At 48.4% G+C, this 26,197-nt stretch overlaps 1 protein-coding gene across 6 annotated transcripts in view; it reads right to left on the bottom strand.

The window, feature by feature from the left end:
- The window catches only part of RALGDS (ral guanine nucleotide dissociation stimulator), a 124,419-nt gene that overhangs the window by 4,485 nt on the left and 93,737 nt on the right, over window positions 1-26,197 (bottom strand). For all 6 annotated transcript variants that reach the window (XM_072125511.1, XM_072125510.1, XM_072125509.1 and 3 more), the window contains exons 2-13: window positions 4,734-4,910; window positions 3,695-3,888; window positions 3,464-3,538; window positions 2,754-2,947; window positions 2,548-2,669; window positions 1,812-2,027; window positions 1,629-1,732; window positions 1,452-1,536; window positions 555-632; window positions 362-448; window positions 250-282; window positions 42-163 (exon numbers count right to left, since the gene is read on the bottom strand). In XM_072125511.1, coding sequence (XP_071981612.1) covers window positions 42-163; window positions 250-282; window positions 362-448; window positions 555-632; window positions 1,452-1,536; window positions 1,629-1,732; window positions 1,812-2,027; window positions 2,548-2,669; window positions 2,754-2,947; window positions 3,464-3,538; window positions 3,695-3,888; window positions 4,734-4,910 — 1,487 coding nt within the window. The remainder of the gene's footprint in view (window positions 1-41; window positions 164-249; window positions 283-361; window positions 449-554; window positions 633-1,451; window positions 1,537-1,628; window positions 1,733-1,811; window positions 2,028-2,547; window positions 2,670-2,753; window positions 2,948-3,463; window positions 3,539-3,694; window positions 3,889-4,733; window positions 4,911-26,197) is intronic.

Raw genomic sequence — 26,197 nt, 5'->3', positions numbered from 1 at the left:
ATCCCGTAAAATCGGCGTCCACCACGTCATACACCTCCTACCTCTCCGCCTCGCTCAGCCGCTCCACGCTGTGAAACCACTCCACAAACGCCTCCTCCGGGATGAAGCTGTAGTTGTTACAGGCCGACTGCAGGAGCTTTATCTGAGCGATGACCTCAAACTCCTGAAATAAAGCGACAAAGTGAGAAAATTCCACAAAACCGACGCAGAACGTGAGGGATACAACAAAACCAGCAAAGAGTAACTCACCTTCCGTCTCTTCTCAAAGTTGATAAGTCCTCCCTATGGAGAGATAAGCAGAATGTTAGGAACGTTACAGCGTCTTTGTTTGGTGACTCCTCATAGCACGAGGGGCACTGACCTCTAGGTAATCCTTCATGGCCGTGTCCAGCATCACCAGGTCAGTAAGGAAAGTGCCGAGGTAAGGGATAGTCCCCTGCATGACGCCCTGCAAGAAGGAAATGTCAGCAATACAGCAGGCGGACACCAGAGGGCGCACACATTGATACATGCAAGAGTCCAGTAGGCGGAGCCATGACCTGAGTGACACCTACCATCTCCCGCTGCTGTTGGTGCCTCTTCTGCGCCCTCTTAGGATTAATATCCAGAGTTGCAAATTTGGAAGTTCCCTCCTAGAATAAAAGGAAAGGTTAATAATGTATTCCGGTATTTCTCCGCATTCCTGGTACATCGCCCACGTATGGACAAGCTCCGCCTCCCCACCCAGTGTTTGTCGGACAGATGGGCGCAGCGTAATCTGAACTATGTGCCAGCAATTGTTGTGTGGTCGATAATGGCTGGAATCAGCGTGACCAAAGTCTGAGCCCGGAGTAGGAGGCGTCATGGATACTCTGATAGAAGGTGCAGCTGCTGGGGAATTCTGGGAATGCAGGCACCGGAATGTGATTTTAATGGATGCCCTGGCATAGATGTGGAAGCTTGTGCTGGAGATAAGGGGAGGGAATCCCTCGTATCTGGCATCGGCACCACCTCGCCCAGTCTGACACTTGTATGAGGGCGTGGGCTGACGGGTTCCCTCATAGATAAGAGCGGTGACTACAGACGTTTCTGGCACGTAGACAGGAGTCCTATCAGGGGGGCCCCACGCGGATGACGTGCACACAAATACACATCAAAGACAGAACAGTAGAAAAACAAGCGGAGGCCCGGGTATTTAACACAACATGTGACCCACATCTTCACACGAGGCTCCACTTAAAGGGACGTGTACAGAATAGGAGGAGGACGGCGCCCCCTCTCTGCAGGTCGTGTATGACACATGTACAAGTTGTCATGTCTGACTGCAGGGACCACCCCTGGGCACCAGAATAGGGCTTCCTTGTGAATGACCGGGGGGAGGGGGGTGGCCACATGGCTGATATCTTGTGGAGACTGCACCGTCTATTCCCCAGTGTACAACCCCTTTAACCAGGGTAACACTAGACACTCACCTTAATTAGCAGCTCCCGGCTTAACGAGTGGTTGTTCTCGTCAGAGAAGATTTCTGAGAGTTCTGTGAATGTCCTGAGACTTTCCCTGAAATTGAATATTGTATATTAGTTGGAATTATTGGCAGGACTACAACTCCCAGCATGCCCAGCAGCACTCTCCATGTATAGAGCACTCACCGGGAAACCTCATCCCAGGTTTTCTTTAGCCTGTGAATTGCATTGCACTGAAGAGCCGACAGAATGGCGCGGAGAGACGAGAAATTCTTCAGGATGCGACATTCCTACAGAGACAATCGCAGGATTAGATACAGGGCCCCCGCGCACGTGTCCGGATAGAGAATACTGGGCGGGGGCACTTACCCTGGCCACGTCTATCCAGCGCTCCACCACCTTGGCCCTCTGCTGGGGCTTCAGCGAGCGGTCGCTCAGGCACGTGGATATGACACAGTTGGTGACGCTATTGAACTGGGACACGGTGGCCCGTATCGTAGGCGCCAGGTGCTCTTTGCCTTTCTTGTCTCTTTGGGACCAGATACACCCCAGGCAGTGATACGGCACCACTTTCTTAAAGAGATCCTGCAAAGAGATTATACAACTATTTATTCCACCCTAAAAGAGGTGAAGATCTATTCATTTACTGCCATTTTTAGGTTCTTATCATTTCTCTGATACAAGGCTCCAAAATCCCCAGAATAGAAAGTTATATCATAAAGTTCTTCCTACCTGTAGCCACCACTAGGGGGAGCTCGCCACATACAGGATTATAATGGAGTGCTATGTAATACCTGTATACAGCTTCTCAGCCCTCCTTATCATTTTGAAGGTTTGTTCCCATGACATCCCACAATTACAGGACAGAGGGTCCTTCTACCATATTCATTTCCACGTTCCATGTCCTAATTGCTGCTCTGAAGCACCAAGTGCACGTGTGACCGGCGATCCCTTTACTTCTATAGTAGAGGTAAGTATCTTTCATTGGTTAACCCTACTGCCATGCAGAGGATTTGGAGCAATGTATCAGACAAACAGGAATTATAAACCCAAACGGATATGGCTGGCAGCAAGGCGTCAATGTCCTTCCATAGCGAGTACTCACAGCGTCCATGACTGTAAACTGTTCTGCCACCATGTCCTGCCGGAATGACAGGAAGTCCGGCTTCCCCTCCAGGATCGCGCTCTCCTCCACCAGGCGGAACGTGCAGCTGCTGTGGTCCACAACTGGAAGACACGATGGGAACGTCAGCACCCGGACCCTGCACGTGTGTGAGCAGCGGGAGCCATTGCTAAGTGATCACTACTCACCATCCTGATCCAAGTCGCTGATCTGCTGCCGCTGGAACTGTGACAATAGATTGCGAGCTCTGCGCTCCAGGTCTGAGCCAGGGATGTTGTGCCGTACGTAGGCGATCAGCTGCTTCAGGCACATGTAATCCGGTGCTTGCCGAAAATCCTCTGAATACTGATCCAGCCAGGCTCCCAGGATGGAGGAGATGGTGCTGGAAACAAGAGACATGCACTTTTACCACGAATCAATCTGTAGAGCGTCAGCTCTGGGGGTCAGAATTAAGTAAACGTGTTGTGCTGGGCTATATTTACACCTAGAGGTTGCAGACGGGATTACGGGGTAAGCTGCCGCCAGGGGCTTCTCAGGGCACGGACTGATCCCCCTCCTCCCTCCCCTATGGAGCAGGAAAGGATTTACCTCTCCGCTAATACTTCCACTTTTATTAAAGGGACAGTAACCCTAATAGCAGCAGGAGATGTCAGTCACATATAGTGGAACAATCTATAGAAGTGACACTGGGTACAGTCAATGCTCCTCCAGGCTAGTGTGGCTGACTGCAGAGAGCAATAGCATACAATTCCCAGCACATCAATGGGCTGCACACCGCCCGCCACCCCGCTGCATGTAAGGTGCGCTAGATAACGAGCGTGTGGTCCAGATCCTCCTCCTGGCGACAGCCATTAGTCCTGCAGAATATTATCAGCTGCAGATGGTCGCTCACACTTACTTCTTGTGCTCCAGCCGCTCGTCGATGGTGTTGTGGGAGTGTTCGCCGTTGATGTGAGGGTGAAGACGCCCAAACCTTAAAGAGATAAGACATTTTATTTATTATGCGTCTATGGGCCCTGATTATGTGCTGCACATCTTCAGACATGGACCCCCTAAGATGTTAAGCCCCTGTATAGCAAACATCACCTGTTAGGTAAGTGCCCCCCCCATCAGCACAGTCACTACTCACTTGTTGAGCAGCAGGTCCAGCACCTGCTTGGTGGTAGCGAACGCCCGGTAGGTGCACAGGAAGATGGTGACGTAGGTGGAGTCGTTGCCTTTGAACGCGGAGACCAGGTATTCCACCAGCTTCTCCAGGGTCCCGGCCTTGATGGTGCGCACCTTACACGTCTCGTACAGGCTCAGCGCCGTCTCATTCTCAAACTGGAAGAAGATACAGAAACGTCAGCGGAGAGCGGGAGAGAATTCCCGGGAGAGGCGTCCGGAGAAGCAGAACAAGCGATGAGTATTAGGGTTACACCCCAGCACCACACATGACCCAGAATATAAAAGAATCAAATATAAAGCCCCAGAAATGTAAAAAGTAACATTAGCTGGAAACATTGTAACCACAGCTTGGTTTCCATAGTTACAAAGGGTCACAAGGGAAAAGCGTTTCCAAAATTTGAATGGATCATTCCACAGGGATGGGGTCCTGGCTCAGGGTGTGGGGCCCTGTCCCTGGTCTCGGGGGTGGGGCCCTGTCCCTGGCTATACTTTGCAGGATCCTGCCCTCTGTGTTGCTTTCCTTCCTCCATGTCTGGGTGTAAAGTGCTGATTGTGCATGTCACGGGGTCGCCGGGGGGGCTCGGGGTCGTATACTTCTTCTTCCTCCGTTCCTGGGTTCTATAAACTATCCTGTTCCCCTGGAGTCTGGCCGGTCACTAGTCTCGGTGTTACCGCAGTATAATCTTGGCTGACCTCCACTTGGCCACCGCCGCGCCCGTCCTTGTTTGGTAGACGTATAATGAGAAACACAGACACGATTTAACTCATTCTGTGCCAGAACCCAGGGCGGCCATTTTGTTGGTGGTTATTATTAGATGTAGAGCAACCTCTAGATTAGTTGTCAAATATCTAAACAGCCAGACAGAAGTATACAGGGACCCGCGGACCTGCACCCAGCACCCAGCTCAATGACCAGGATGTGACAGGGCAGACTAACTCATAAGCACATGGTCTGCACACAGGGAACCTGTCAGCAGGACATATGCCGCCATCTTCCTCACCGTGGTGTCCCGGGGTCCAGCAATCCCGCCTTCAGCAGTGCCCATAGGGGATGGGACCCTGCTTACCCCCAGCCATCGCTGCCCCTTGGTGGCCGTGTGGTGGAGCTGCACCTTGCGCAGGGATATGCTATAGATAACGCCGTCATCCACCTCTTCTCCAATCTCCTGCGCGGAGCTCTGTGGGGGAGAGAAACACAAGGGGTTAATGGACCGGAATCATCATCATCATCATCATTAGTACGTGAAGTCATGGCTGCATCAGTGACCCCCAGGGTATGCTGGGAGTTGTAGTTATAGGCAGCAGTATCTAGTATTGCACCACATTCTTACAGGACGTTCCTGGGGGTCCCGGTCCTATAGATCCACCAGACCCCCCATCATGTATATATGATATGCATCACATTCTCACAGGACGTTGATGGGGGTCCCAGTCCTATAGATCCACCAGACCCCCCATCATGTATATATGATATGCATCACATTCTCACAGGACGTTGATGGGGGTCCCAGTCCTATAGATCCACCAGACCCCCCATCATGTATATATGATATGCATCACATTCTCACAGGACGTTGATGGGGGTCCCAGTCCTATAGATCCACCAGACCCCCCATCATGTATATATGATATGCATCACATTCTCACAGGACGTTGATGGGGGTCCCAGTCCTATAGATCCACCAGACCCCCCATCATGTATATATGATATGCATCACATTCTCACAGGACGTTGCTGGGGGTCCCAGTCCTATAGATCCACCAGACCCCCCATCATGTATATATGATATGCATCACATTCTCACAGGACGTTGCTGGGGGTCCCAGTCCTATAGATCCACCAGACCCCCCATCATGTATATATGATATGCATCACATTCTCACAGGACGTTGCTGGGGGTCCCAGTCCTATAGATCCACCAGACCCCCCATCATGTATATATGATATGCATCACATTCTCACAGGACGTTGATGGGGGTCCCGGTCCCATAGATCCGCTGGACCCCCCTCCATCATGGTCCGCAGCCCCCCATTCCCAGATGTATACATGATATCACCACCACCAGAGCGGCTTCATCCCTGTACTCCAGAATAATCCTCTCTGTCCGTGTAATCGGATCGGCGGCCGCCCTGATAGCGACACCCACCGCACAGCGCCGGCGCCAGCTGCCAACCAGCAGATGGCAAGGAAAAGGCCAATCCCATAATAAACACAATGCGATTACCGGGTAACCCTGTTATAGGATTAGATGCCATCCCCTGCACCCAGCGGCTACATGCAATGTGATACAGCCGCAGCACTAGAGCGTCAGCTCCGGGCCAAGAGCCTCAGACACTGCTCTGTGCTTGTAGGGTTCAGGGCTGAGGGTGATAAAGGTTCTAACACGATCCGGTATCACACAGGAGAGGCTTAGATACAGCAGCACTATATCATATGACAGCAGTACTGTATCACACTATAGCAGGGGTGGCGAACCTATGGCACGGGTGCCAGAGGCGGCACTCTGAGCCCTTTCTGTGGGCACCCAGGCCATCACCCCAGAATGAAGTTCACCAGATAAGACTCAAAGAACCTTCCTACAATGATAGATGAATTTTCCCTCCTCCTTTCAACTGTGTTGGTGTCTTTAGGAGACTGAAGGATCGAAAGTTGTCAATGAACAAAGAGAAATAAATTACTGCTTATAGTGCTGCGCTGGCACTCTGCTTTTGGTTGAAGTTTGGGCACTCAGGCTCTAAAAGGTTCCCCATCACTGCCCTATAGGTTCAGATACCGCAATACAGTATCACAATCTCCATTGTCTGGTGCTTAACTCTATCAGCGGAGTCACGGAACTTCCTTGTGTGCCCCGAAAATCCCGAAAATGTCCTCAGAGCAAGCGACAAACAAGAAGCGTATCCAAGCTTTATAACATCCAGACACAGGATGGGATTAGATACACAGCTCAGCAGACAGTATCACACAGGATAGGATTAGATACACAGCTCAGCAGGCAGTATCACACACGATAGGATTAGATACACAGCTCAGCAGTCAGTATCACACAGGGTAGGATTAGATACACGGCTCAGCAGACAGTATCACACAGGATAGGATTAGATACACAGCTCAGCAGTCAGTATCACACAGGATAGGATTAGATACACAGCTCAGCAGACAGTATCACACATGATAGGATTAGATACACAGCTCAGCAGACAGTATCACACAGGATAGGATTAGATACACAGCTCAGCAGACAGTATCACACATGATAGGATTAGATACACAGCTCAGCAGACAGTATCACACAGGATAGGATTAGATACACAGCTTAGCGGTCAGTATCACACAGGATAGGATTAGATACACAGCTCAGCAGACAGTATCACACAGGATAGGATTAGATACACAGCTCAGCAGACAGTATCACACAGGATAGGATTAGATACACAGCTCAGCAGTCAGTATCACACAGGATGGGATTAGATACACAGCTCAGCAGTCAGTATCACACAGGATAGGATTAGATACACAGCTCAGCAGACAGTATCACACAGGATAGGATTAGATACACAGCTCAGCAGTCAGTATCACACAGGATAGGATTAGATACACAGCTCAGCAGACAGTATCACACAGGATTGGATTAGATACACAGCTCAGCAGTCAGTATCACACAGGATAGGATTAGATACACAGCTCAGCAGTCAGTATCACACAGGATAGGATTAGATACACAGCTCAGCAGTCAGTATCACACAGGATAGGATTAGATACACAGCTCAGCAGACAGTATCACACAGGATAGGATTAGATACAAAGCTCAGCAGGCAGTATCACACAGGAGAGGATTAGATACAAAGCTCAGCAGGCAGTATCACACAGGGTAGGATTAGATACACAGCTCAGCAGACAGTATCACACAGGATAGGATTAGATACACAGCTCAGCAGACAGTATCACACAGGATAGGATTAGATACACAGCTCAGCAGACAGTATCACACAGGATAGGATTAGATACACAGCTCAGCAGACAGTATCACACAGGATAGGATTAGATACACAGCTCAGCAGACAGTATCACACAGGATAGGATTAGATACACAGCTCAGCAGACAGTATCACACAGGATAGGATTAGATACAAAGCTCAGCAGACAGTATCACACAGGAGAGGATTAGATACACAGCGCAGCAGACAGTATCACACAGGATAGGCTTAGATACACAGCTCAGCAGTCAGTATCACACAGGATGGGATTCGATACACAGCTCAGCAGACAGTATCACACAGGATAGGATTAGATACACAGCTCAGCAGACAGTATCACACAGGATAGGATTAGATACACTGCTCAGCAGTCAGTATCACACAGGAGAGGATTAGATACACAGCGCAGCAGACAGTATCACACAGGATAGGCTTAGATACACAGCTCAGCAGACAGTATCACACAGGATAGGATTAGATACACAGCTCAGCAGACAGTATCACACAGGAGAGGATTAGATACACAGCGCAGCAGACAGTATCACACAGGATAGGCTTAGATACAAAGCTCAGCAGTCAGTATCACACAGGATGGGATTCGATACACAGCTCAGCAGACAGTATCACACAGGATAGGATTAGATACACAGCTCAGCAGACAGTATCACACAGGATAGGATTAGATACACTGCTCAGCAGTCAGTATCACACAGGAGAGGATTAGATACACAGCGCAGCAGACAGTATCACACAGGATAGGCTTAGATACACAGCTCAGCAGACAGTATCACACAGGATAGGATTAGATACACAGCTCAGCAGACAGTATCACACAGGATAGGATTAGATACACAGCTCAGCAGTCAGTATCACACAGGATAGGCTTAGATACACAGCTCAGCAGTCAGTATCACACAGGATAGGATTAGATACACAGCTCAGCAGTCAGTATCACACAGGATAGGATTAGATACACAGCTCAGCAGGCAGTATCACACAGGATAGGATTAGATACACAGCTCAGCAGACTGTATCACACAGGATAGGATTAGATACACAGCTCAGCAGACAGTATCACACAGGATAGTATTAGATACACGGCTCAGCAGACTGTATCACACAGCATAGGCTTTGATACACCAGTTTCTCCTGACTACATACTAGAAGTGGCTGCACACAGTCCTGTGCACAGGAGCTTGCAATCTAACCACCGGTTCTGACTCATAGTGAAATCTAGTGGGCTGGTGGTAGGATGAGGCAGCAGAGGTAGGAGGCAGCGCTCTTAACCACTGAGCCGCACTCATCTGTAGGCTCTTAAAGGGGCAGTCCAGTAACAGGTACAAGTGGAGGAGCTCTAATCCCTGCATTTCATAGGATGAGATGTGGTTGATATGTAATTGAAGGGCATGCTGGGTAATAAACAAATATTCTGGAGAGGGCAGGAGGCGCCCGTAACATCGCTACGTGGGTGGGCACCCATCTTTCCTGCATTTCCTGGGGTGGGACACATAGACCTTACGATAACCGATCACCTTCCTAGATACGGCTGAATCCTGTTATGGGTTATTTTGGGATTGGTCACATGACCGCGGTTTCGGGTTCTATATAACCTGCATTTTTGTCACTTTTGGTTCCTCTTTTACTCTTCTTGTTTGTGCGTCTCTATGAAACTCCAAGGTTTGCGTTTATTGAGGAGGAAACAAGAAGTGGGCGAGGGGAATGGAAAGTGACGGGGATGAGCGGGGTCACTGGAGGTCACAGAGCCCGGGAGACCCCCAGGAAGAAGTGAGGTGCTGCAGCGCCTCCACAGGGAAAGCCTAGTATTACAAGTCAGCAAATGAAATATATAAGAGGTGGACATTGCTCCGGATACTAGAGGAGGGTCCAGAGTGCGGCCCCCTCCCCTCTACCATTGGGGGCGCTGCTGCGGGTTATATATATATATAGCAGGGAGGATACAGCTTTATCTACTTCCTTTTCCTCGCTAAACAAAAGCGACAATATCACCAAGAAACAAAGCAGCGAGCTGTGGCTTCACGTGACCCGGGGTGAGGTTACTCCAGTGTTACTCACACAATAGCCGGATACATAGTGACAGCCGAAACATAACACGACGTGTCGCCCTGGTAGTCACCGCACGCTCACATCCCTCCCCGACCGGCCAATGAGCATGGAGGGAATGTGCCCCCGCCAAAACAAATACATTGTAAAAATAAGAACTAAAAAGTCCAAAAAAAAACCCACCTCAACTTTTATTTCTAACTTATTTTCCATGCCGGTGGTAGACATGGACTCTCGCCGTGCGTCACCTCCTCCCCCACACCCTGCGTCAAGGACTCATCTCCTAGTGCTGTGACCCCCCCCCCCCAGCCTGGATCCATCATGGATCCGCCGCACACCCCCTGCCCGGCCTCCGCCGCGCACCCCCTCCCCGGCCTCCGCCGCGCACCCCCTCCCCGGCCTCCGCCGCGCACCCCCTCCCCGGCCTCCGCCGCGCACCCCCTCCCCGGCCTCCGCCGTGGGGTCTTGTGACAGCGCCGCAGAGTGAGCCAGGAGCTCAGCAGCAGATTAAGCCATAAACCTCTTACCTCCGGCAGGAGACAGACTGTTCAGATTCGGGATCCAGAAAAGGAGCGGCATTGTTTCTTGGAAATATGACTACAGAAAAACACATTAATGACCCCTCGCAGAGAGACACACAAGACCATGTGGCCCCTGCGAGTATAATCCGAAGGAGGGCGGCGCTGACTCACACTCCGGGCTGCTCCGTTATATAACGTATTATTCTCCTGTGACACGTCTCTAGTCACATCCAAAGCTGCATTCAAGACACTGCAATCCACCCGAGTGTGAGATAAAAGTTCCTACTCTAAGTGCAATCTGCAGCTCTGGGTGCGAGATTATATGCAGTTTATAGGTTCAGGCCTATAGGTGACATGATGTGACGGATGTAAAATAGACATCAGGCCTATAGGTGACATGATGTGACGGATGTAAAATAGACATCAGGCCTATAGGTGACATGATGTGACGGATATAAAATAGACATCAGGCCTATAGGTGACATGATGTGATGGATGTAAAATAGACATCAGGCCTATAGGTGACATGATGTGACGGATGTAAAATAGACATCAGGCCTATAGGTGACATGATGTGATGGATGTAAAATAGACATCAGGCCTATAGGTGACATGATGTGACGGATGTAAAATAGACATCAGGCCTATAGGTGACATGATGTGACGGATGTAAAATAGACATCAGGCCTATAGGTGACATGATGTGACGGATGTAAAATAGACATCAGGCCTATAGGTGACATGATGTGACGGATGTAAAATAGACATCAGGCCTATAGGTGACATGATGTGACGGATGTAAAATAGACATCAGGCCTATAGGTGACATGATGTGATGGATGTAAAATAGACATCAGGCCTATAGGTGACATGATGTGATGGATGTAAAATAGACATCAGGCCTATAGGTGACATGATGTGACGGATGTAAAATAGACATCAGGCCTATAGGTGACATGATGTGACGGATGTAAAATAGACATCAGGCCTATAGGTGACATGATGTGACGGATGTAAAATAGACATCAGGCCTATAGGTGACATGATGTGACCGATGTAAAATAGACATCAGGCCTATAGGTGACATGATGTGATGGATCGCCAGCAGATATCGGTGACGAGGCTGCTATTAGACATGGCCACATCTCCGGGTGTAAAGGTCACTGATCTGGGACGCGGGGTTGTGTAATATGGAAATCAGAGAGGATTAACATTTCCACGCGCTGAGCCCCATCATTACCATTATACAATCATCATGGCTGCTGCGTACATTAACCTCTCCTTGTCATGTCTGTCCCTCCAGATTCTGGGGGAGCGGTAACGGGGGCCACATTAGTGACAGGCACCCATCTTTCCCAGTCTGTCACACATGGAGTTAAATCAACCCACTAAACCCTTGAAGCGCAAGTAATTAGCTCAGGATTGGGGAGAGAAGGGAGAGTTTTTTGAGTCAATAGATGGGGCAGGGGGGGGGGGGGTCTCTTGGCCGCTCCCAACAAAAGCCGAGACCCAGAGACAATGCCTGGTCCTGTACACTGACGGGAATCACACGGATGGATGGATGGACGCTACAATATATCCCATATCTTATATATAGGGTTACAGGGGGGAGGGGGGAGGTAGGAGGCTCTGACCCTGGTACTGTACACGACCTCTGATGGGAATCACACGGATGGATGGACGGATACTACAATATATCCCATGATATCTTATATATAGGGTTACAGGAGGGGGGTGAGGTAGGAGGCTCTGACCCTGGTCCTGTACACGACCTCTGATGATAGTCACACGGATAGATGGACGGACACTACAATATATCCCATATCTTATATATAGGGTTACAGGAGGGGAGGTAGGAGGTCCTGACCCTGGTCCTATACACGACCTCTGATGATAGTCACACGGATAGATGGACGGACACTACAATATATCCCATATCTTATATATATATATATATATATATATATATAGTTACAGGACGGTGAGGTAGGAGGTTCCTCCAACCCCAGATAACAATTCATGGACAATGGGATCCAGGTTAGAGAATCCTTTATGTAAATAGGAAGGGTATTTAGGGCAGACGGCAGCAGATAATTTGCACAATCAGAATATTAATATCCGGCAGCAATTACTGAGGAACGTAACAATTTGCAAATAAAATAATGGGCGACTTCCGTGATGGGATCTAGCCGCGGCGCCTCCATCCCCCTCCTCCCCAGGTCGTGTCCTGTATCACATACAGGGGGGGGATGTGCGGGAATTCAGCGCTTCTCCATGGATCTAACACAATCCTGCTGTATCCAGGTCACCAGACAATGCCCCGATCATGTGTCACCATAGCAACAGTCACCCCGGGGGTAACAGGGATGGGGCCGACAAGCAGCAAAAGTATCCAGAGCAGGAAACAAAACAAGTCAAAATGTGTCCAATTCTCTTTTCTACCCCGAGCCGTGAAGTAACCGGGGAATATCCAGACCCGGACCCCCCCCCCCCCCCCCCTAGCTGTCAGGACACCAAGGAAACTATATGAGAAGTAAAATCCTTCCGTGTACTGGAGGGAAATCCCAGAACTGTCACTTCTGCAAACGCTGAGATTACATACGGAAAACACGAAAACGAGAGCGAAATATCCTGACCCTGCTGTGACCCTGCACATACATCATACCGAGCCGTCAATGGGACAAGTGGAGCGCCCCTTTAAGAACACTACCCGTCATATCATCAACCGCCACTCAGCTTTTCCAGAACCCTGAAGCCCGTGTATACAGCATAACAGGACCTGGGGTCTGATAAGGTTGTCCTAATGTAATCCCACTGGAAATGCTCTTATAGGAGGTGACATTTTGGGGCTTCCTTGACTCCTCGGTCTTGTTCTACCTCCTCAGGCCCAGAATTCGGTAGAATATAAAGCGTCAGTTATACCAGAAGCCACCTTCATCATAAACAGCGCCGCAGCAGTCCAGTGGTTGTATCTGGCATTGCAGCTTCAATGATGTGAGTGTGGACGAGCTGCAATACCACACACAACCAGTGGGCAGCCAGTGGACTAGACATCCCCTTTAAGGATTCTCATATTATAGCTAAACGGAAAAATAATTTCCTGCGGAGCCTCGTCAGTGCACCTGCCGCCAAAAAAACGCCACCCCCGCGGCCTCGCATCTGTTTTCCACTGCGCCGAGAGACTTTCGAGAAATTCTTATAGTTATCAGAAAACTAAGAAAAAAAAAACATCCAATTTCATGCCACAAAAATGTGTATTTTAATCGGGAGAAGCCACTCTACTCTTAAAAGAGGCGACATCTGCGACCAATTCCGGGGGAGATTTTTCACAAGGTCGTGGAGAAATAAGAAACAGATGGAATTTGTTCCGCCAACGCAAAATATCCCAAAAAGCACAAAATAATTAGTCACTGACGACACACAAAAATACGGACAAAAATGGGGAAACTTCCAGATTAAGGGAGAAGCCGAGGGGGAAACGCAACATCACATCCAGCCCCAAAGCCTGAGGCCGCACCACGGAGAGATTCCCAAGTCCCCAGGCCACGGGATACTGATCTTAAAGGGATCCTCCACCCAGAGGAGAGCATTCCACTGCTCGACACCTCCTCTTCTACATGGAGGTTACCTTTAAGTCACAGACGCCTTCCCCTTTAAGGCTGCACGACCCCTTTAACTCTTCTCCCTGTACATAAGATGTATCTGTGCTAATTGATACATTGTATATAGAACACTCTGTGAACAATTAACTCTAATTATTTGTGGTTTTTAAAGAAAATAAATTCTCTTTTTTTGGGGGGGAGGGGGTTTTGCAGATGGCGCGGAGCTCCGCCAGGAAAAATAAACTTTATTCCAGGCAGCGAGGCGCAGCGCTCCATCCTACTCACGTTCCATACGGCAAATACTACACATTAAAGGGACGTTTAACCCCGTGTGGCACTGCTCAGATTTTTTGTTGGTTTTTTTCCCTCCATTTCCAGGACTGGGAGATAAGGCTCAGTGCGGGGTGAGAGGTCGGCGGAGGTAAATATTAAACTTTACAGCAGATAAGACCAGCGCTTGCATTGTCCCCATGGACATTCTCAGGACCTCCGCCTGCCAGGGCCACCACCAGGTTATCTGCATGTGCTAATTTGTTTGTTTTCTTTTATTATTTTTAATTTAAAAAGAGGAGACGTTGTCCAGCAACAGAATGCACAGAGAACAGCAGTGTGAGGACAAGCTCCCAGTGCATATGAAGTCCCTCCCATCCTGGAATATAAATCTATATTTCACAGTCCTGCTTCTACTAACAACATACAGTGATTACACAGATCTCCAGGGACAGTATATAACACTGGCTGCAGAGAGCACAGAGCACAGCAGTGTGAGGTCTGATTACACATCTCTCCAGGGACAGTACATAACACTGGCAGCTGGTAGCACAGAGCACAGCAGTGTGAGGTCTGATTACACATCTCTCCAGGGACAATACATAACACTGGAGGCAGAGAGCACAGAGCACAGCAGTGTGAGGTCTGATTACACATCTCTCCAGGGACAATACATAACACTGGCTGTAGAGAGCACAGAGCACAGCAGTGTGAGGTATGATTACACATCTCTCCAGGGACAATACATAACACTGGCTGCAGAGAGCACAGAGCACAGCAGTGTGAGGTCTGATTACACATCTCTCCAGGGACAATACATAACACTGGCTGCAGAGAGAACAGAGCACAGCAGTGTGAGGTCTGATTACACATCTCTCCAGGGACAGTACATAACACTGGCTGCAGAGAGCACAGAGCACAGCAGTGTGAGGTCTGATTACACATCTCTCCAGGGACAGTACATAACACTGGCAGCTGGTAGCACAGAGCACAGCAGTGTGAGGTCTGATTACACATCTCTCCAGGGACAATACATAACACTGGAGGCAGAGAGCACAGAGCACAGCAGTGTGAGGTCTGATTACACATCTCTCTGGGGACAATACATAACACTGGCTGCAGAGAGCACAGAGCACAGCAGTGTGAGGTATGATTACACAGATCCCTAGGGACAATACATAACACTGGCTGCAGAGAGCACAGAGCACAGCAGTGTGAGGTATGATTACACAGATCCCTAGGGACAGTACAGAAATAGTCGGAGCCTCCCTTTACCATCTTACACAGATATCACGCTCATAGTAACACAACAGAAGAGTCTGATAATTATTTCTACACTCGTTACACAAGGGAAAAGGATGTAACAATTGAGTTTACCAACGATGGGGATAATCCTGGGATATATCACATCACTGATGACATCACCACATACATGTATATAGATAAGTGTCCTTAGAGAGCCAGACGCCAGAGGATAACCACAAGATTCAATCAGAAGAGCACGGGTTCTGATTTACGTCTTCCAGGGATAATGAGACATAATGAAATTTAGGGGAAAGACGTAAGTCACAGCCTTTCCCACTGTGGTAACGTATGGGCGCATTGTGATGTATAGAATAACCCCTGACGTCAGGTAACACGCATCTGCCAGAACATAATAGAGCAGCGGAGGTCACACCCAGCGCAGGTAATATCCCCCCCGGCCTCCTGACAACAGCAGCGAGGGTGTGAGGACACAGCTCGCCCGGGATGGGATAGGCTATACATGATGTAGAGGGGGGCCTGGTGTGTGAGGATACAGCTCGCCCGGGATGGGATAGGCTATACATGATGTAGAGGGGGGCCTGGTGTGTGAGGACACAGCTCGCCCGGGATGGGATAGGCTATACATGATGTAGAGGGGGGGCCTGGTGTGTGAGGACACAGCTCGCCCGGGATGGGATAGGCTATACATGATGTAGAGGGGGGGCCTGGTGTGTGAGGACACAGCTCGCCTGGGATGGGATAGGCTATACATGATGTAGAGGGGGGGGGCCTGGTGTGTGAGGACACAGCTCGCCCGGGATGGGATAGGCTATACATGATGTAGAGGGGGGGCCTGGTGTGTGAGGACCCAGCTCGCCCGGGATGGGATATGCTATACATGATGTAGAGGGGGGGGGCCTGGTGTGTGAGGACCCAGCTCGCCCGGGATGGGATATGCTATACATGATGTAGAGGGGGGCCTGGTGTGTGAGGATACAGCTCGCCCGGGATGGGATAGGCTATACATGATGTAGAGGGGGGCCTGGTGTGTGAGGACACAGCTCGCCCGGGATGGGATAGGCTATACATGATGTAGAGGGGGGCCTGGTGTGTGAGGATACAGCTCGCCCGGGATGGGATAGGCTATACATGATGTAGAGGGGGGGCCTGGTGTGTGAGGACCCAGCTCGCCCGGGATGGGATATGCTATACATGATGTAGAGGGGGGGGGCCTGGTGTGTGAGGACCCAGCTCGCCCGGGATGGGATATGCTATACATGATGTAGAGGGGGGCCTGGTGTGTGAGGATACAGCTCGCCCGGGATGGGATAGGCTATACATGATGTAGAGGGGGGCCTGGTGTGTGAGGACACAGCTCGCCCGGGATGGGATAGGCTATACATGATGTAGAGGGGGGCCTGGTGTGTGAGGATACAGCTCGCCCGGGATGGGATAGGCTATACATGATGTAGAGGGGGGGGCCTGGTGTGTGAGGACACAGCTCGCCCGGGATGGGATATGCTATACATGATGTAGAGGGGGGCCTGGTGTGTGAGGACACAGCTCGCCCGGGATGGGATAGGCTATACATGATGTAGCCCGGCCGCCCACCCCTCTCCAATTCCTGTATCCCGGAGAGGGAAAGGATGTGGAGGAATGCAGGACACAACACTGCAGCATCTGCTCCGTATTAACAGGGCCATGTCATTTGTAGGGGGTGGGGAAGGGGGAGACCAAACTGCAGACCCTCCCTTTGAACTCTACTGAGTATAAACAAGAGACCCTTCTGCTTAACGCAAAAATCTTTAACCCCTCTGTGTCTAGACAGCCAAAAAACATTCCATATACCGGACACAGATCCAGAGGCACCAAAGCAAAATCTATCACAGGGCCCCCAGGGCTCTTAGTGTCCTCTTATCTGGGCCATAGGGGCCCCTCAGGCTACAGGGCCCAGTAGTGACCGCTACCTCTAACCTACACACCATAGGATACTATACAGACATACATGCGCTGACACACTGTGACGACCTGCACTGGGGCACAGCTGTGTGACGCCTGCGGCTGCGGCTTTACTTGATCCATTTAATGTGATCCATGATTCCTCTACAGAGAAAGCAAATCCCCCTCCTGCACTCACCCAGGATAGTAGGGGGTGATGTTATAGGAAAGCGGGCGAGAAACCGGTCCATGTACAGAACCTCTCTGCACCCAATACATTATAGGCCCAATCCATGTACAGAACCTCTCTGCACCCAATACATTATAGGCCCAATCCATGTACAGAACCTCTCTGCACCCAATACATTATAGGCCCAATCCATGTACAGAACCTCTCTGCACCCAATACATTATAGGCCCAATCCATGTACAGAACCTCTCTGCACCGCTGCTCATAATACATTATAGGCCCAATCCATGTACAGAACCTCTCTGCACCGCTGCTCCCAATACATTATAGGCCCAATCCATGTACAGAACCTCTCTGCACCGCTGCTCATAATACATTATAGGCCCAATCCATGTACAGAACCTCTCTGCACCGCTGCTCAAAATACATTATAGGCCCAATCCATGTACAGAACCTCTCTGCACTGCTGCTCATAATACATTATAGGCCCAATCCATGTACAGAACCTCTCTGCACCGCTGCTCCCAATACATTATAGGCCCAATCCATGTACAGAACCTCTCTGCACCGCTACTCATAATACATTATAGGCCCAATCCATGTACAGAACCTCTCTGCACCGCTACTCATAATACATTATAGGCCCAATCCATGTACAGAACCTCTCTGCACCGCTGCTCACAATACATTATAGGTCCAATCCGTGTACAGAACCTCTCTGCACTGCTGCTCATAATACATTATAGGCCCAATCCATGTACAGAACCTCTCTGCACCACTGCTAATAATACATTATAGGCCCAATCCATGTACAGAACCTCTCTGCACCCAATACATTATAGGCCCAATCCATGTACAGAACCTCTCTGCACCCAATACATTATAGGCCCAATCCATGTACAGAACCTCTCTGCACCCAATACATTATAGGCCCAATCCATGTACAGAACCTCTCTGCACCCAATACATTATAGGCCCAATCCATGTACAGAACCTCTCTGCACCGCTGCTCATAATACATTATAGGCCCAATCCATGTACAGAACCTCTCTGCACCGCTGCTCCCAATACATTATAGGCCCAATCCATGTACAGAACCTCTCTGCACCGCTGCTCATAATACATTATAGGCCCAATCCATGTACAGAACCTCTCTGCACCGCTGCTCAAAATACATTATAGGCCCAATCCATGTACAGAACCTCTCTGCACTGCTGCTCATAATACATTATAGGCCCAATCCATGTACAGAACCTCTCTGCACCGCTGCTCCCAATACATTATAGGCCCAATCCATGTACAGAACCTCTCTGCACCGCTACTCATAATACATTATAGGCCCAATCCATGTACAGAACCTCTCTGCACCGCTACTCATAATACATTATAGGCCCAATCCATGTACAGAACCTCTCTGCACCGCTGCTCACAATACATTATAGGTCCAAACCGTGTACAGAACCTCTCTGCACTGCTGCTCATAATACATTATAGGCCCAATCCATGTACAGAACCTCTCTGCACCACTGCTAATAATACATTATAGGCCCAATCCATGTACAGAACCTCTCTGCACTGCTGCTCATAATACATTATAGGCCCAATCCATGTACAGAACCTCTCTGCACCACTGCTAATAATACATTATAGGCCCAATCCATGTACAGAACCTCTCTGCACCGCTACTCATAATACATTATAGGCCCAATCCATGTACAGAACCTCTCTGCACCGCTACTCATAATACATTATAGGCCCAATCCATGTACAGAACCTCTCTGCACCGCTGCTCATAATACATTATAGGCCCAATCCATGTACAGAACCTCTCTGCACCACTGCTCATAATACATTATAGGCCCAATCCATGTACAGAACCTCTCTGCACCGCTGCTCACAATACATTATAGGCCCAATCCATGTACAGAACCTCTCTGCACCGCTGCTCACAATACATTATAGGTCCAATCCGTGTACAGAACCTCTCTGCACCGCTGCTCATAATACATTATAGGCCCAATCCATGTACAGAACCTCTCTGCACCACTGCTAATAATACATTATAGGCCCAATCCATGTACAGAACCTCTCTGCACCGCTGCTCCCAATACATTATAGGTCCAATCCATGTACAGAACCTCTCTGCACCACTGCTAATAATACATTATAGGCCCAATCCATGTACAGAACCTCTCTGCACCACTGCTAATAATACATTATAGGCCCAATCCATGTACAGAACCTCTCTGCACCGCTGCTCCCAATACATTATAGGCCCAATCCATGTACAGAACCTCTCTGCACCGCTGCTCCCAATACATTATAGGTCCAATCCATGTACAGAACCTCTCTGCACCACTGCTAATAATACATTATAGGCCCAATCCATGTACAGAACCTCTCTGCACCGCTGCTCACAATACATTATAGATCCAATCCATGTACAGAACCTCTCTGCACCACTGCTAATAATACATTATAGGCCCAATCCATGTACAGAACCTCTCTGCACCGCTGCTCCCAATACATTATAGGTCCAATCCATGTACAGAACCTCTCTGCACCCAATACATTATAGGTCCAATCCATGTACAGAACCTCTCTGCACCACTGCTCCCAATACATTATAGGCCCAATCCATGTACAGAACCTCTCTGCACCACTGCACCCAACACATTATAGGCCCAATCCATGTACAGAACTTCTCTGCACCCAATACATTATAGGTCCAATCCATGTACAGAACCTCTCTGCACCACTGCTAATAATACATTATAGGCCCAATCCATGTACAGAACCTCTCTGCACCGCTGCTCCCAATACATTATAGGTCCAATCCATGTACAGAACCTCTCTGCACCCAATACATTATAGGTCCAATCCATGTACAGAACCTCTCTGCACCACTGCTCCCAATACATTATAGGCCCAATCCATGTCCAGAACCTCTCTGCACCGCTGCTCCCAATACATTATAGGCCCAATCCATGTACAGAACCTCTCTGCACCGCTGCTCATAATACATTATAGGCCCAATCCATGTACAGAACCTCTCTGCACCGCTGCTCACAATACATTATAGGTCCAATCCGTGTACAGAACCTCTCTGCACCGCTGCTCACAATACATTATAGGCCCAATCCATGTACAGAACCTCTCTGCACCACTGCTAATAATACATTATAGGCCCAATCCATGTACAGAACCTCTCTGCACCGCTGCTCCCAATACATTATAGGTCCAATCCATGTACAGAACCTCTCTGCACCACTGCTAATAATACATTATAGGCCCAATCCATGTACAGAACCTCTCTGCACCACTGCTAATAATACATTATAGGCCCAATCCATGTACAGAACCTCTCTGCACCGCTGCTCCCAATACATTATAGGTCCAATCCATGTACAGAACCTCTCTGCACCCAATACATTATAGGTCCAATCCATGTACAGAACCTCTCTGCACCACTGCTCCCAATACATTATAGGCCCAATCCATGTACAGAACCTCTCTGCACCACTGCACCCAATACATTATAGGCCCAATCCATGTACAGAACTTCTCTGCACCCAATACATTATAGGCCCAATCCATGTACAGAACCTCTCTGCACCACTGCTAATAATACATTATAGATCCAATCCATGTACAGAACCTCTCTGCACCACTGCTAATAATACATTATAGGCCCAATCCATGTACAGAACCTCTCTGCACCGCTGCTCCCAATACATTATAGGTCCAATCCATGTACAGAACCTCTCTGCACCCAATACATTATAGGTCCAATCCATGTACAGAACCTCTCTGCACCACTGCTCCCAATACATTATAGGCCCAATCCATGTACAGAACCTCTCTGCACCACTGCACCCAATACATTATAGGCCCAATCCATGTACAGAACTTCTCTGCACCCAATACATTATAGGTCCAATCCATGTACAGAACCTCTCTGCACCACTGCTAATAATACATTATAGGCCCAATCCATGTACAGAACCTCTCTGCACCGCTGCTCCCAATACATTATAGGTCCAATCCATGTACAGAACCTCTCTGCACCCAATACATTATAGGTCCAATCCATGTACAGAACCTCTCTGCACCACTGCTCCCAATACATTATAGGCCCAATCCATGTCCAGAACCTCTCTGCATCGCTGCTCCCAATACATTTTAGGCCCAATCCATGTACAGAACCTCTCTGCACCGCTGCTCATAATACATTATAGGCCCAATCCATGTACAGAACCTCTCTGCACCGCTGCTCACAATACATTATAGGCCCAATCCATGTACAGAACCTCTCTGCACCGCTGCTCACAATACATTATAGGCCCAATCCATGTACAGAACCTCTCTGCACCACTGCTCACAATACATTATAGGCCCAATCCATGTACAGAACCTCTCTGCACCACTGCTAATAATACATTATAGGCCCAATCCATGTACAGAACCTCTCTGCACCGCTGCTCCCAATACATTATAGGTCCAATACATGTACAGAACCTCTCTGCACCACTGCTAATAATACATTATAGGCCCAATCCATGTACAGAACCTCTCTGCACCGCTGCTCCCAATACATTATAGGTCCAATCCATGTACAGAACCTCTCTGCACCCAATACATTATAGGTCCAATCCATGTACAGAACCTCTCTGCACCACTGCTCCCAATACATTATAGGCCCAATCCATGTACAGAACCTCTCTGCACCACTGCACCCAATACATTATAGGCCCAATCCATGTACAGAACTTCTCTGCACCCAATACATTATAGGTCCAATCCATGTACAGAACCTCTCTGCACCACTGCTAATAATACATTATAGGCCCAATCCATGTACAGAACCTCTCTGCACCGCTGCTCCCAATACATTATAGGTCCAATCCATGTACAGAACCTCTCTGCACCCAATACATTATAGGTCCAATCCATGTACAGAACCTCTCTGCACCACTGCTCCCAATACATTATAGGCCCAATCCATGTCCAGAACCTCTCTGCACCGCTGCTCCCAATACATTATAGGCCCAATCCATGTACAGAACCTCTCTGCACCGCTGCTCATAATACATTATAGGCTCAATCCATGTACAGAACTCTCTGCACCACTGCACCCAATACATTATAGGCCCAATCCATGTACAGAACCTCTCTGCACCGCTGCTCCCAATACATTATAGGCCCAATCCATGTACAGAACCTCTCTGCACCGCTGCTCCCAAAACATTATAGGCCCAATCCATGTACAGAACCTCTCTGCACCACTGCTCCCAATACATTATAGGCCCAATCCATGTCCAGAACCTCTCTGCACCACTGCTCCCAATACATTATAGGCCCAATCCATGTCCAGAACCTCTCTGCACCGCTGCTCCCAATACATTATAGGCCCAATCCATGTACAGAACCTCTCTGCACCGCTGCTCCCAATACATTATAGGCCCAATCCATGTACAGAACCTCTCTGCACCGCTGCTCATAATACATTATAGATCCAATCCATGTACAGAACCTCTCTGCAGCACTGCTCCCAATACATTATAGGCCCAATCCATGTACAGAACCTCTCTGCAGCACTGCTCCCAATACATTATAGGCCCAATCCATGTACAGAACCTCTCTGCACCACTGCTCCCAATACATTATAGGCCCAATCCATGTCCAGAACCTCTCTGCACCGCTGCTCCCAATACATTATAGGCCCAATCCATGTCCAGAACCTCTCTGCACCACTGCTCCCAATACATTATAGGCCCAATCCATGTCCAGAACCTCTCTGCACCGCTGCTCCCAATACATTATAGGCCCAATCCATGTACAGAACCTCTCTGCACCGCTGCTCCCAATACATTATAGGCCCAATCCATGTACAGAACCTCTCTGCACCGCTGCTCATAATACATTATGGATCCAATCCATGTACAGAACCTCTCTGCAGCACTGCTCCCAATACATTATAGGCCCAATCCATGTACAGAACCTCTCTGCACCGCTGCTCCCAATACATTATAGGCCCAATCCATGTACAGAACTTCTCTGCACCGCTGCTCATAATACATTATAGGTCCAATCCGTGTACAGAACCTCTCTGCACCGCTGCTCCCAATACATTATAGGTCCAATCCGTGTCCAGAACCTCTCTGCACCGCTGCTCCCAATACATTATAGGCCCAATCCATGTACAGAACCTCTCTGCACCGCTGCTCATAATACATTATAGGTCCAATCCGTGTACAGAACCTCTCTGCACCGCTGCTCATAATACATTATAGGCCCAATCCATGTACAGAACCTCTCTGCACCGCTGCTCATAATACATTATAGGCCCAATCCATGTACAGAACCTCTCTGCACCGCTGCTCCCAATACATTATAGGTCCAATCCGTGTCCAGAACCTCTCTGCACCGCTGCTCCCAATACATTATAGGCCCAATCCATGTACAGAACCTCTCTGCACCGCTGCTCATAATACATTATAGGTCCAATCCGTGTACAGAACCTCTCTGCACCGCTGCTCATAATACATTATAGGCCCAATCCATGTACAGAACCTCTCTGCACCGCTGCTCATAATACATTATAGGTCCAATCCATGTACAGAACCTCTCTGCACCGCTGCTCCCAATACATTATAGGCCCAATCCATGTACAGAACTTCTCTGCACCGCTGCACCCAATACATTATAGGCCCAATCCATGTACAGAACTTCTCTGCACCGCTGCTCATAATACATTATAGGTCCAATCCGTGTACAGAACCTCTCTGCACCGCTGCTCATAATACATTATAGGCCCAAGGTCAGTGAACAGACATCTTATTGCTCATAAAGCAGATGGAATCGTTACAATGTATCAGTACGGAGGGCTGCACATGGCGTTTGCCTCTGCACCGATACACTGAAACAAGCCCAAGGCTGTATTAGTCAGGGTCTGTGAGTGATGTTGCTTCCATTTTCGAGGCTGATAATTTAGCAGAGATCTTGAAAATGGATCAGGATTGATATTATAGATCTGCAGAATTGTCACAATAACTGATCCAATGACACGGAAACCCAGCAATGAGATCCCGGCTTCTGCGCACACGACCTTCAAGAGACAAGATGATGACTATCACGGAGCAAACACCAGACGTCTCCGTCCCGACCTACCATCTGTCTGGTCGCATGGCGGCGCCGGCGGTGGTGGTGATGTTGCTAGGGGAAACCAAGTATTTAGAACATTCTACATCGTTCCGTATAAAATACAAAGATATTAAAGGAGAATCTTGTGACTGCAAGAAACCAACATGGCCGCCACGACAGCTGCCACCCAGCTTTCCAGGAGTCCTGAAGGTAAATATGCCTGTATAGTAGAGAACAGGAATTTCCGGTTACTATTCAGGCATATTACTGGAAAACTGGAATCTCCTTCCCTTCCTTCAATAAACTATGAGCAGGAGGCTCCTCAAAGTCATGAGCAGAACGTGGGCTAACATTCCGTCCTTTAGGCCAGGTATACAGCATAGTCCAGAACTTTTGATAATCTGTAATTTATTGGAGGAATAATCCGGAGCAATTGTATCTTCTGAACCTCTTATAAATCCAGTGATAAAGACATTTGATAATCCTGAATATTTCCTAACCTAGAATGATTGATAACATGTTGCCTACCAGGCGATAATCCTGAATATTTCCTAATCTAGAATGATTGATAATATGTTGCCTGCCCACCGATAATCCAGAATATTTCCTAATCTAGAATGATTGATAATATGTTGCCTTGAAGGCGATAATCCTGAATATTTCCTAATCTAGAATGATTGATAATATGTTGCCTATCAGACTATAATCCTGAATATTTCCTAATCTAGAATGATTGATAATATGTTGCCTATCAGACGATAATCCAGAATATTTCATAAACTAGAATGATTGATAATATGTTGCCTACCCGCCGATAATCCAGAATATTTCCTAATCTATAATGATTGATAATATGTTGCCTGCCTGGCGATAATCCTGAATATTTCCTAATCTATAATGATTGATAATATGTTGCCTGTCTGGCGATAATCCTGAATATTTCCTAATCTGGAATGATTGATAACATGTTGCCTACCAGGCGATAATCCTGAATTTTTCCTAATCTGGAATTATTGATAATATGTTGCCTATCAGACTATAATCCTAAATATTTCCTAATCTAGAATGATTGATAACATGTTGCCTACCAGGCGATAATCCTGAATATTTCCTAATCTGGAATGATTGATATTATGTTGCCTACCAGACAATAATCCTGCATATTTCCAATATCCTCTAATAAACAATACTTCAGGACATTTCCTAATCTGGTACCTACCAAGTGATAATCTAGGATGACTGAGAACCTACCTAGCAATAATCCAAGACATTTCCTAAACAATAATCCAGGATAATCTGGCACCTACCGGGCGATACTTCTATCCTGCCTATTAAAGTGTAATCCAGATGAATGATAATCCGGCACACAGGGGGTGATAACGCGGGCTCCTACCAGGGATAATCTGGGCTCCGCAGGCCTCATTGCTGGGATTCTCTGCGTCACGTGAGCTGCGGGATTATTCACACTGTGGGAGTGGAATAGTTGCTGACTCGGCCTTGTCACCCTGATGGCATCTCC

Source organism: Engystomops pustulosus, chromosome 9 (assembly GCF_040894005.1).
Source record: "Engystomops pustulosus chromosome 9, aEngPut4.maternal, whole genome shotgun sequence".
NCBI lineage: Eukaryota > Metazoa > Chordata > Amphibia > Anura > Leptodactylidae > Engystomops > Engystomops pustulosus.
The sequence above is the reverse complement of the archived record's forward strand: the minus strand, read 5'-3'. Positions and strand labels throughout refer to the sequence as shown.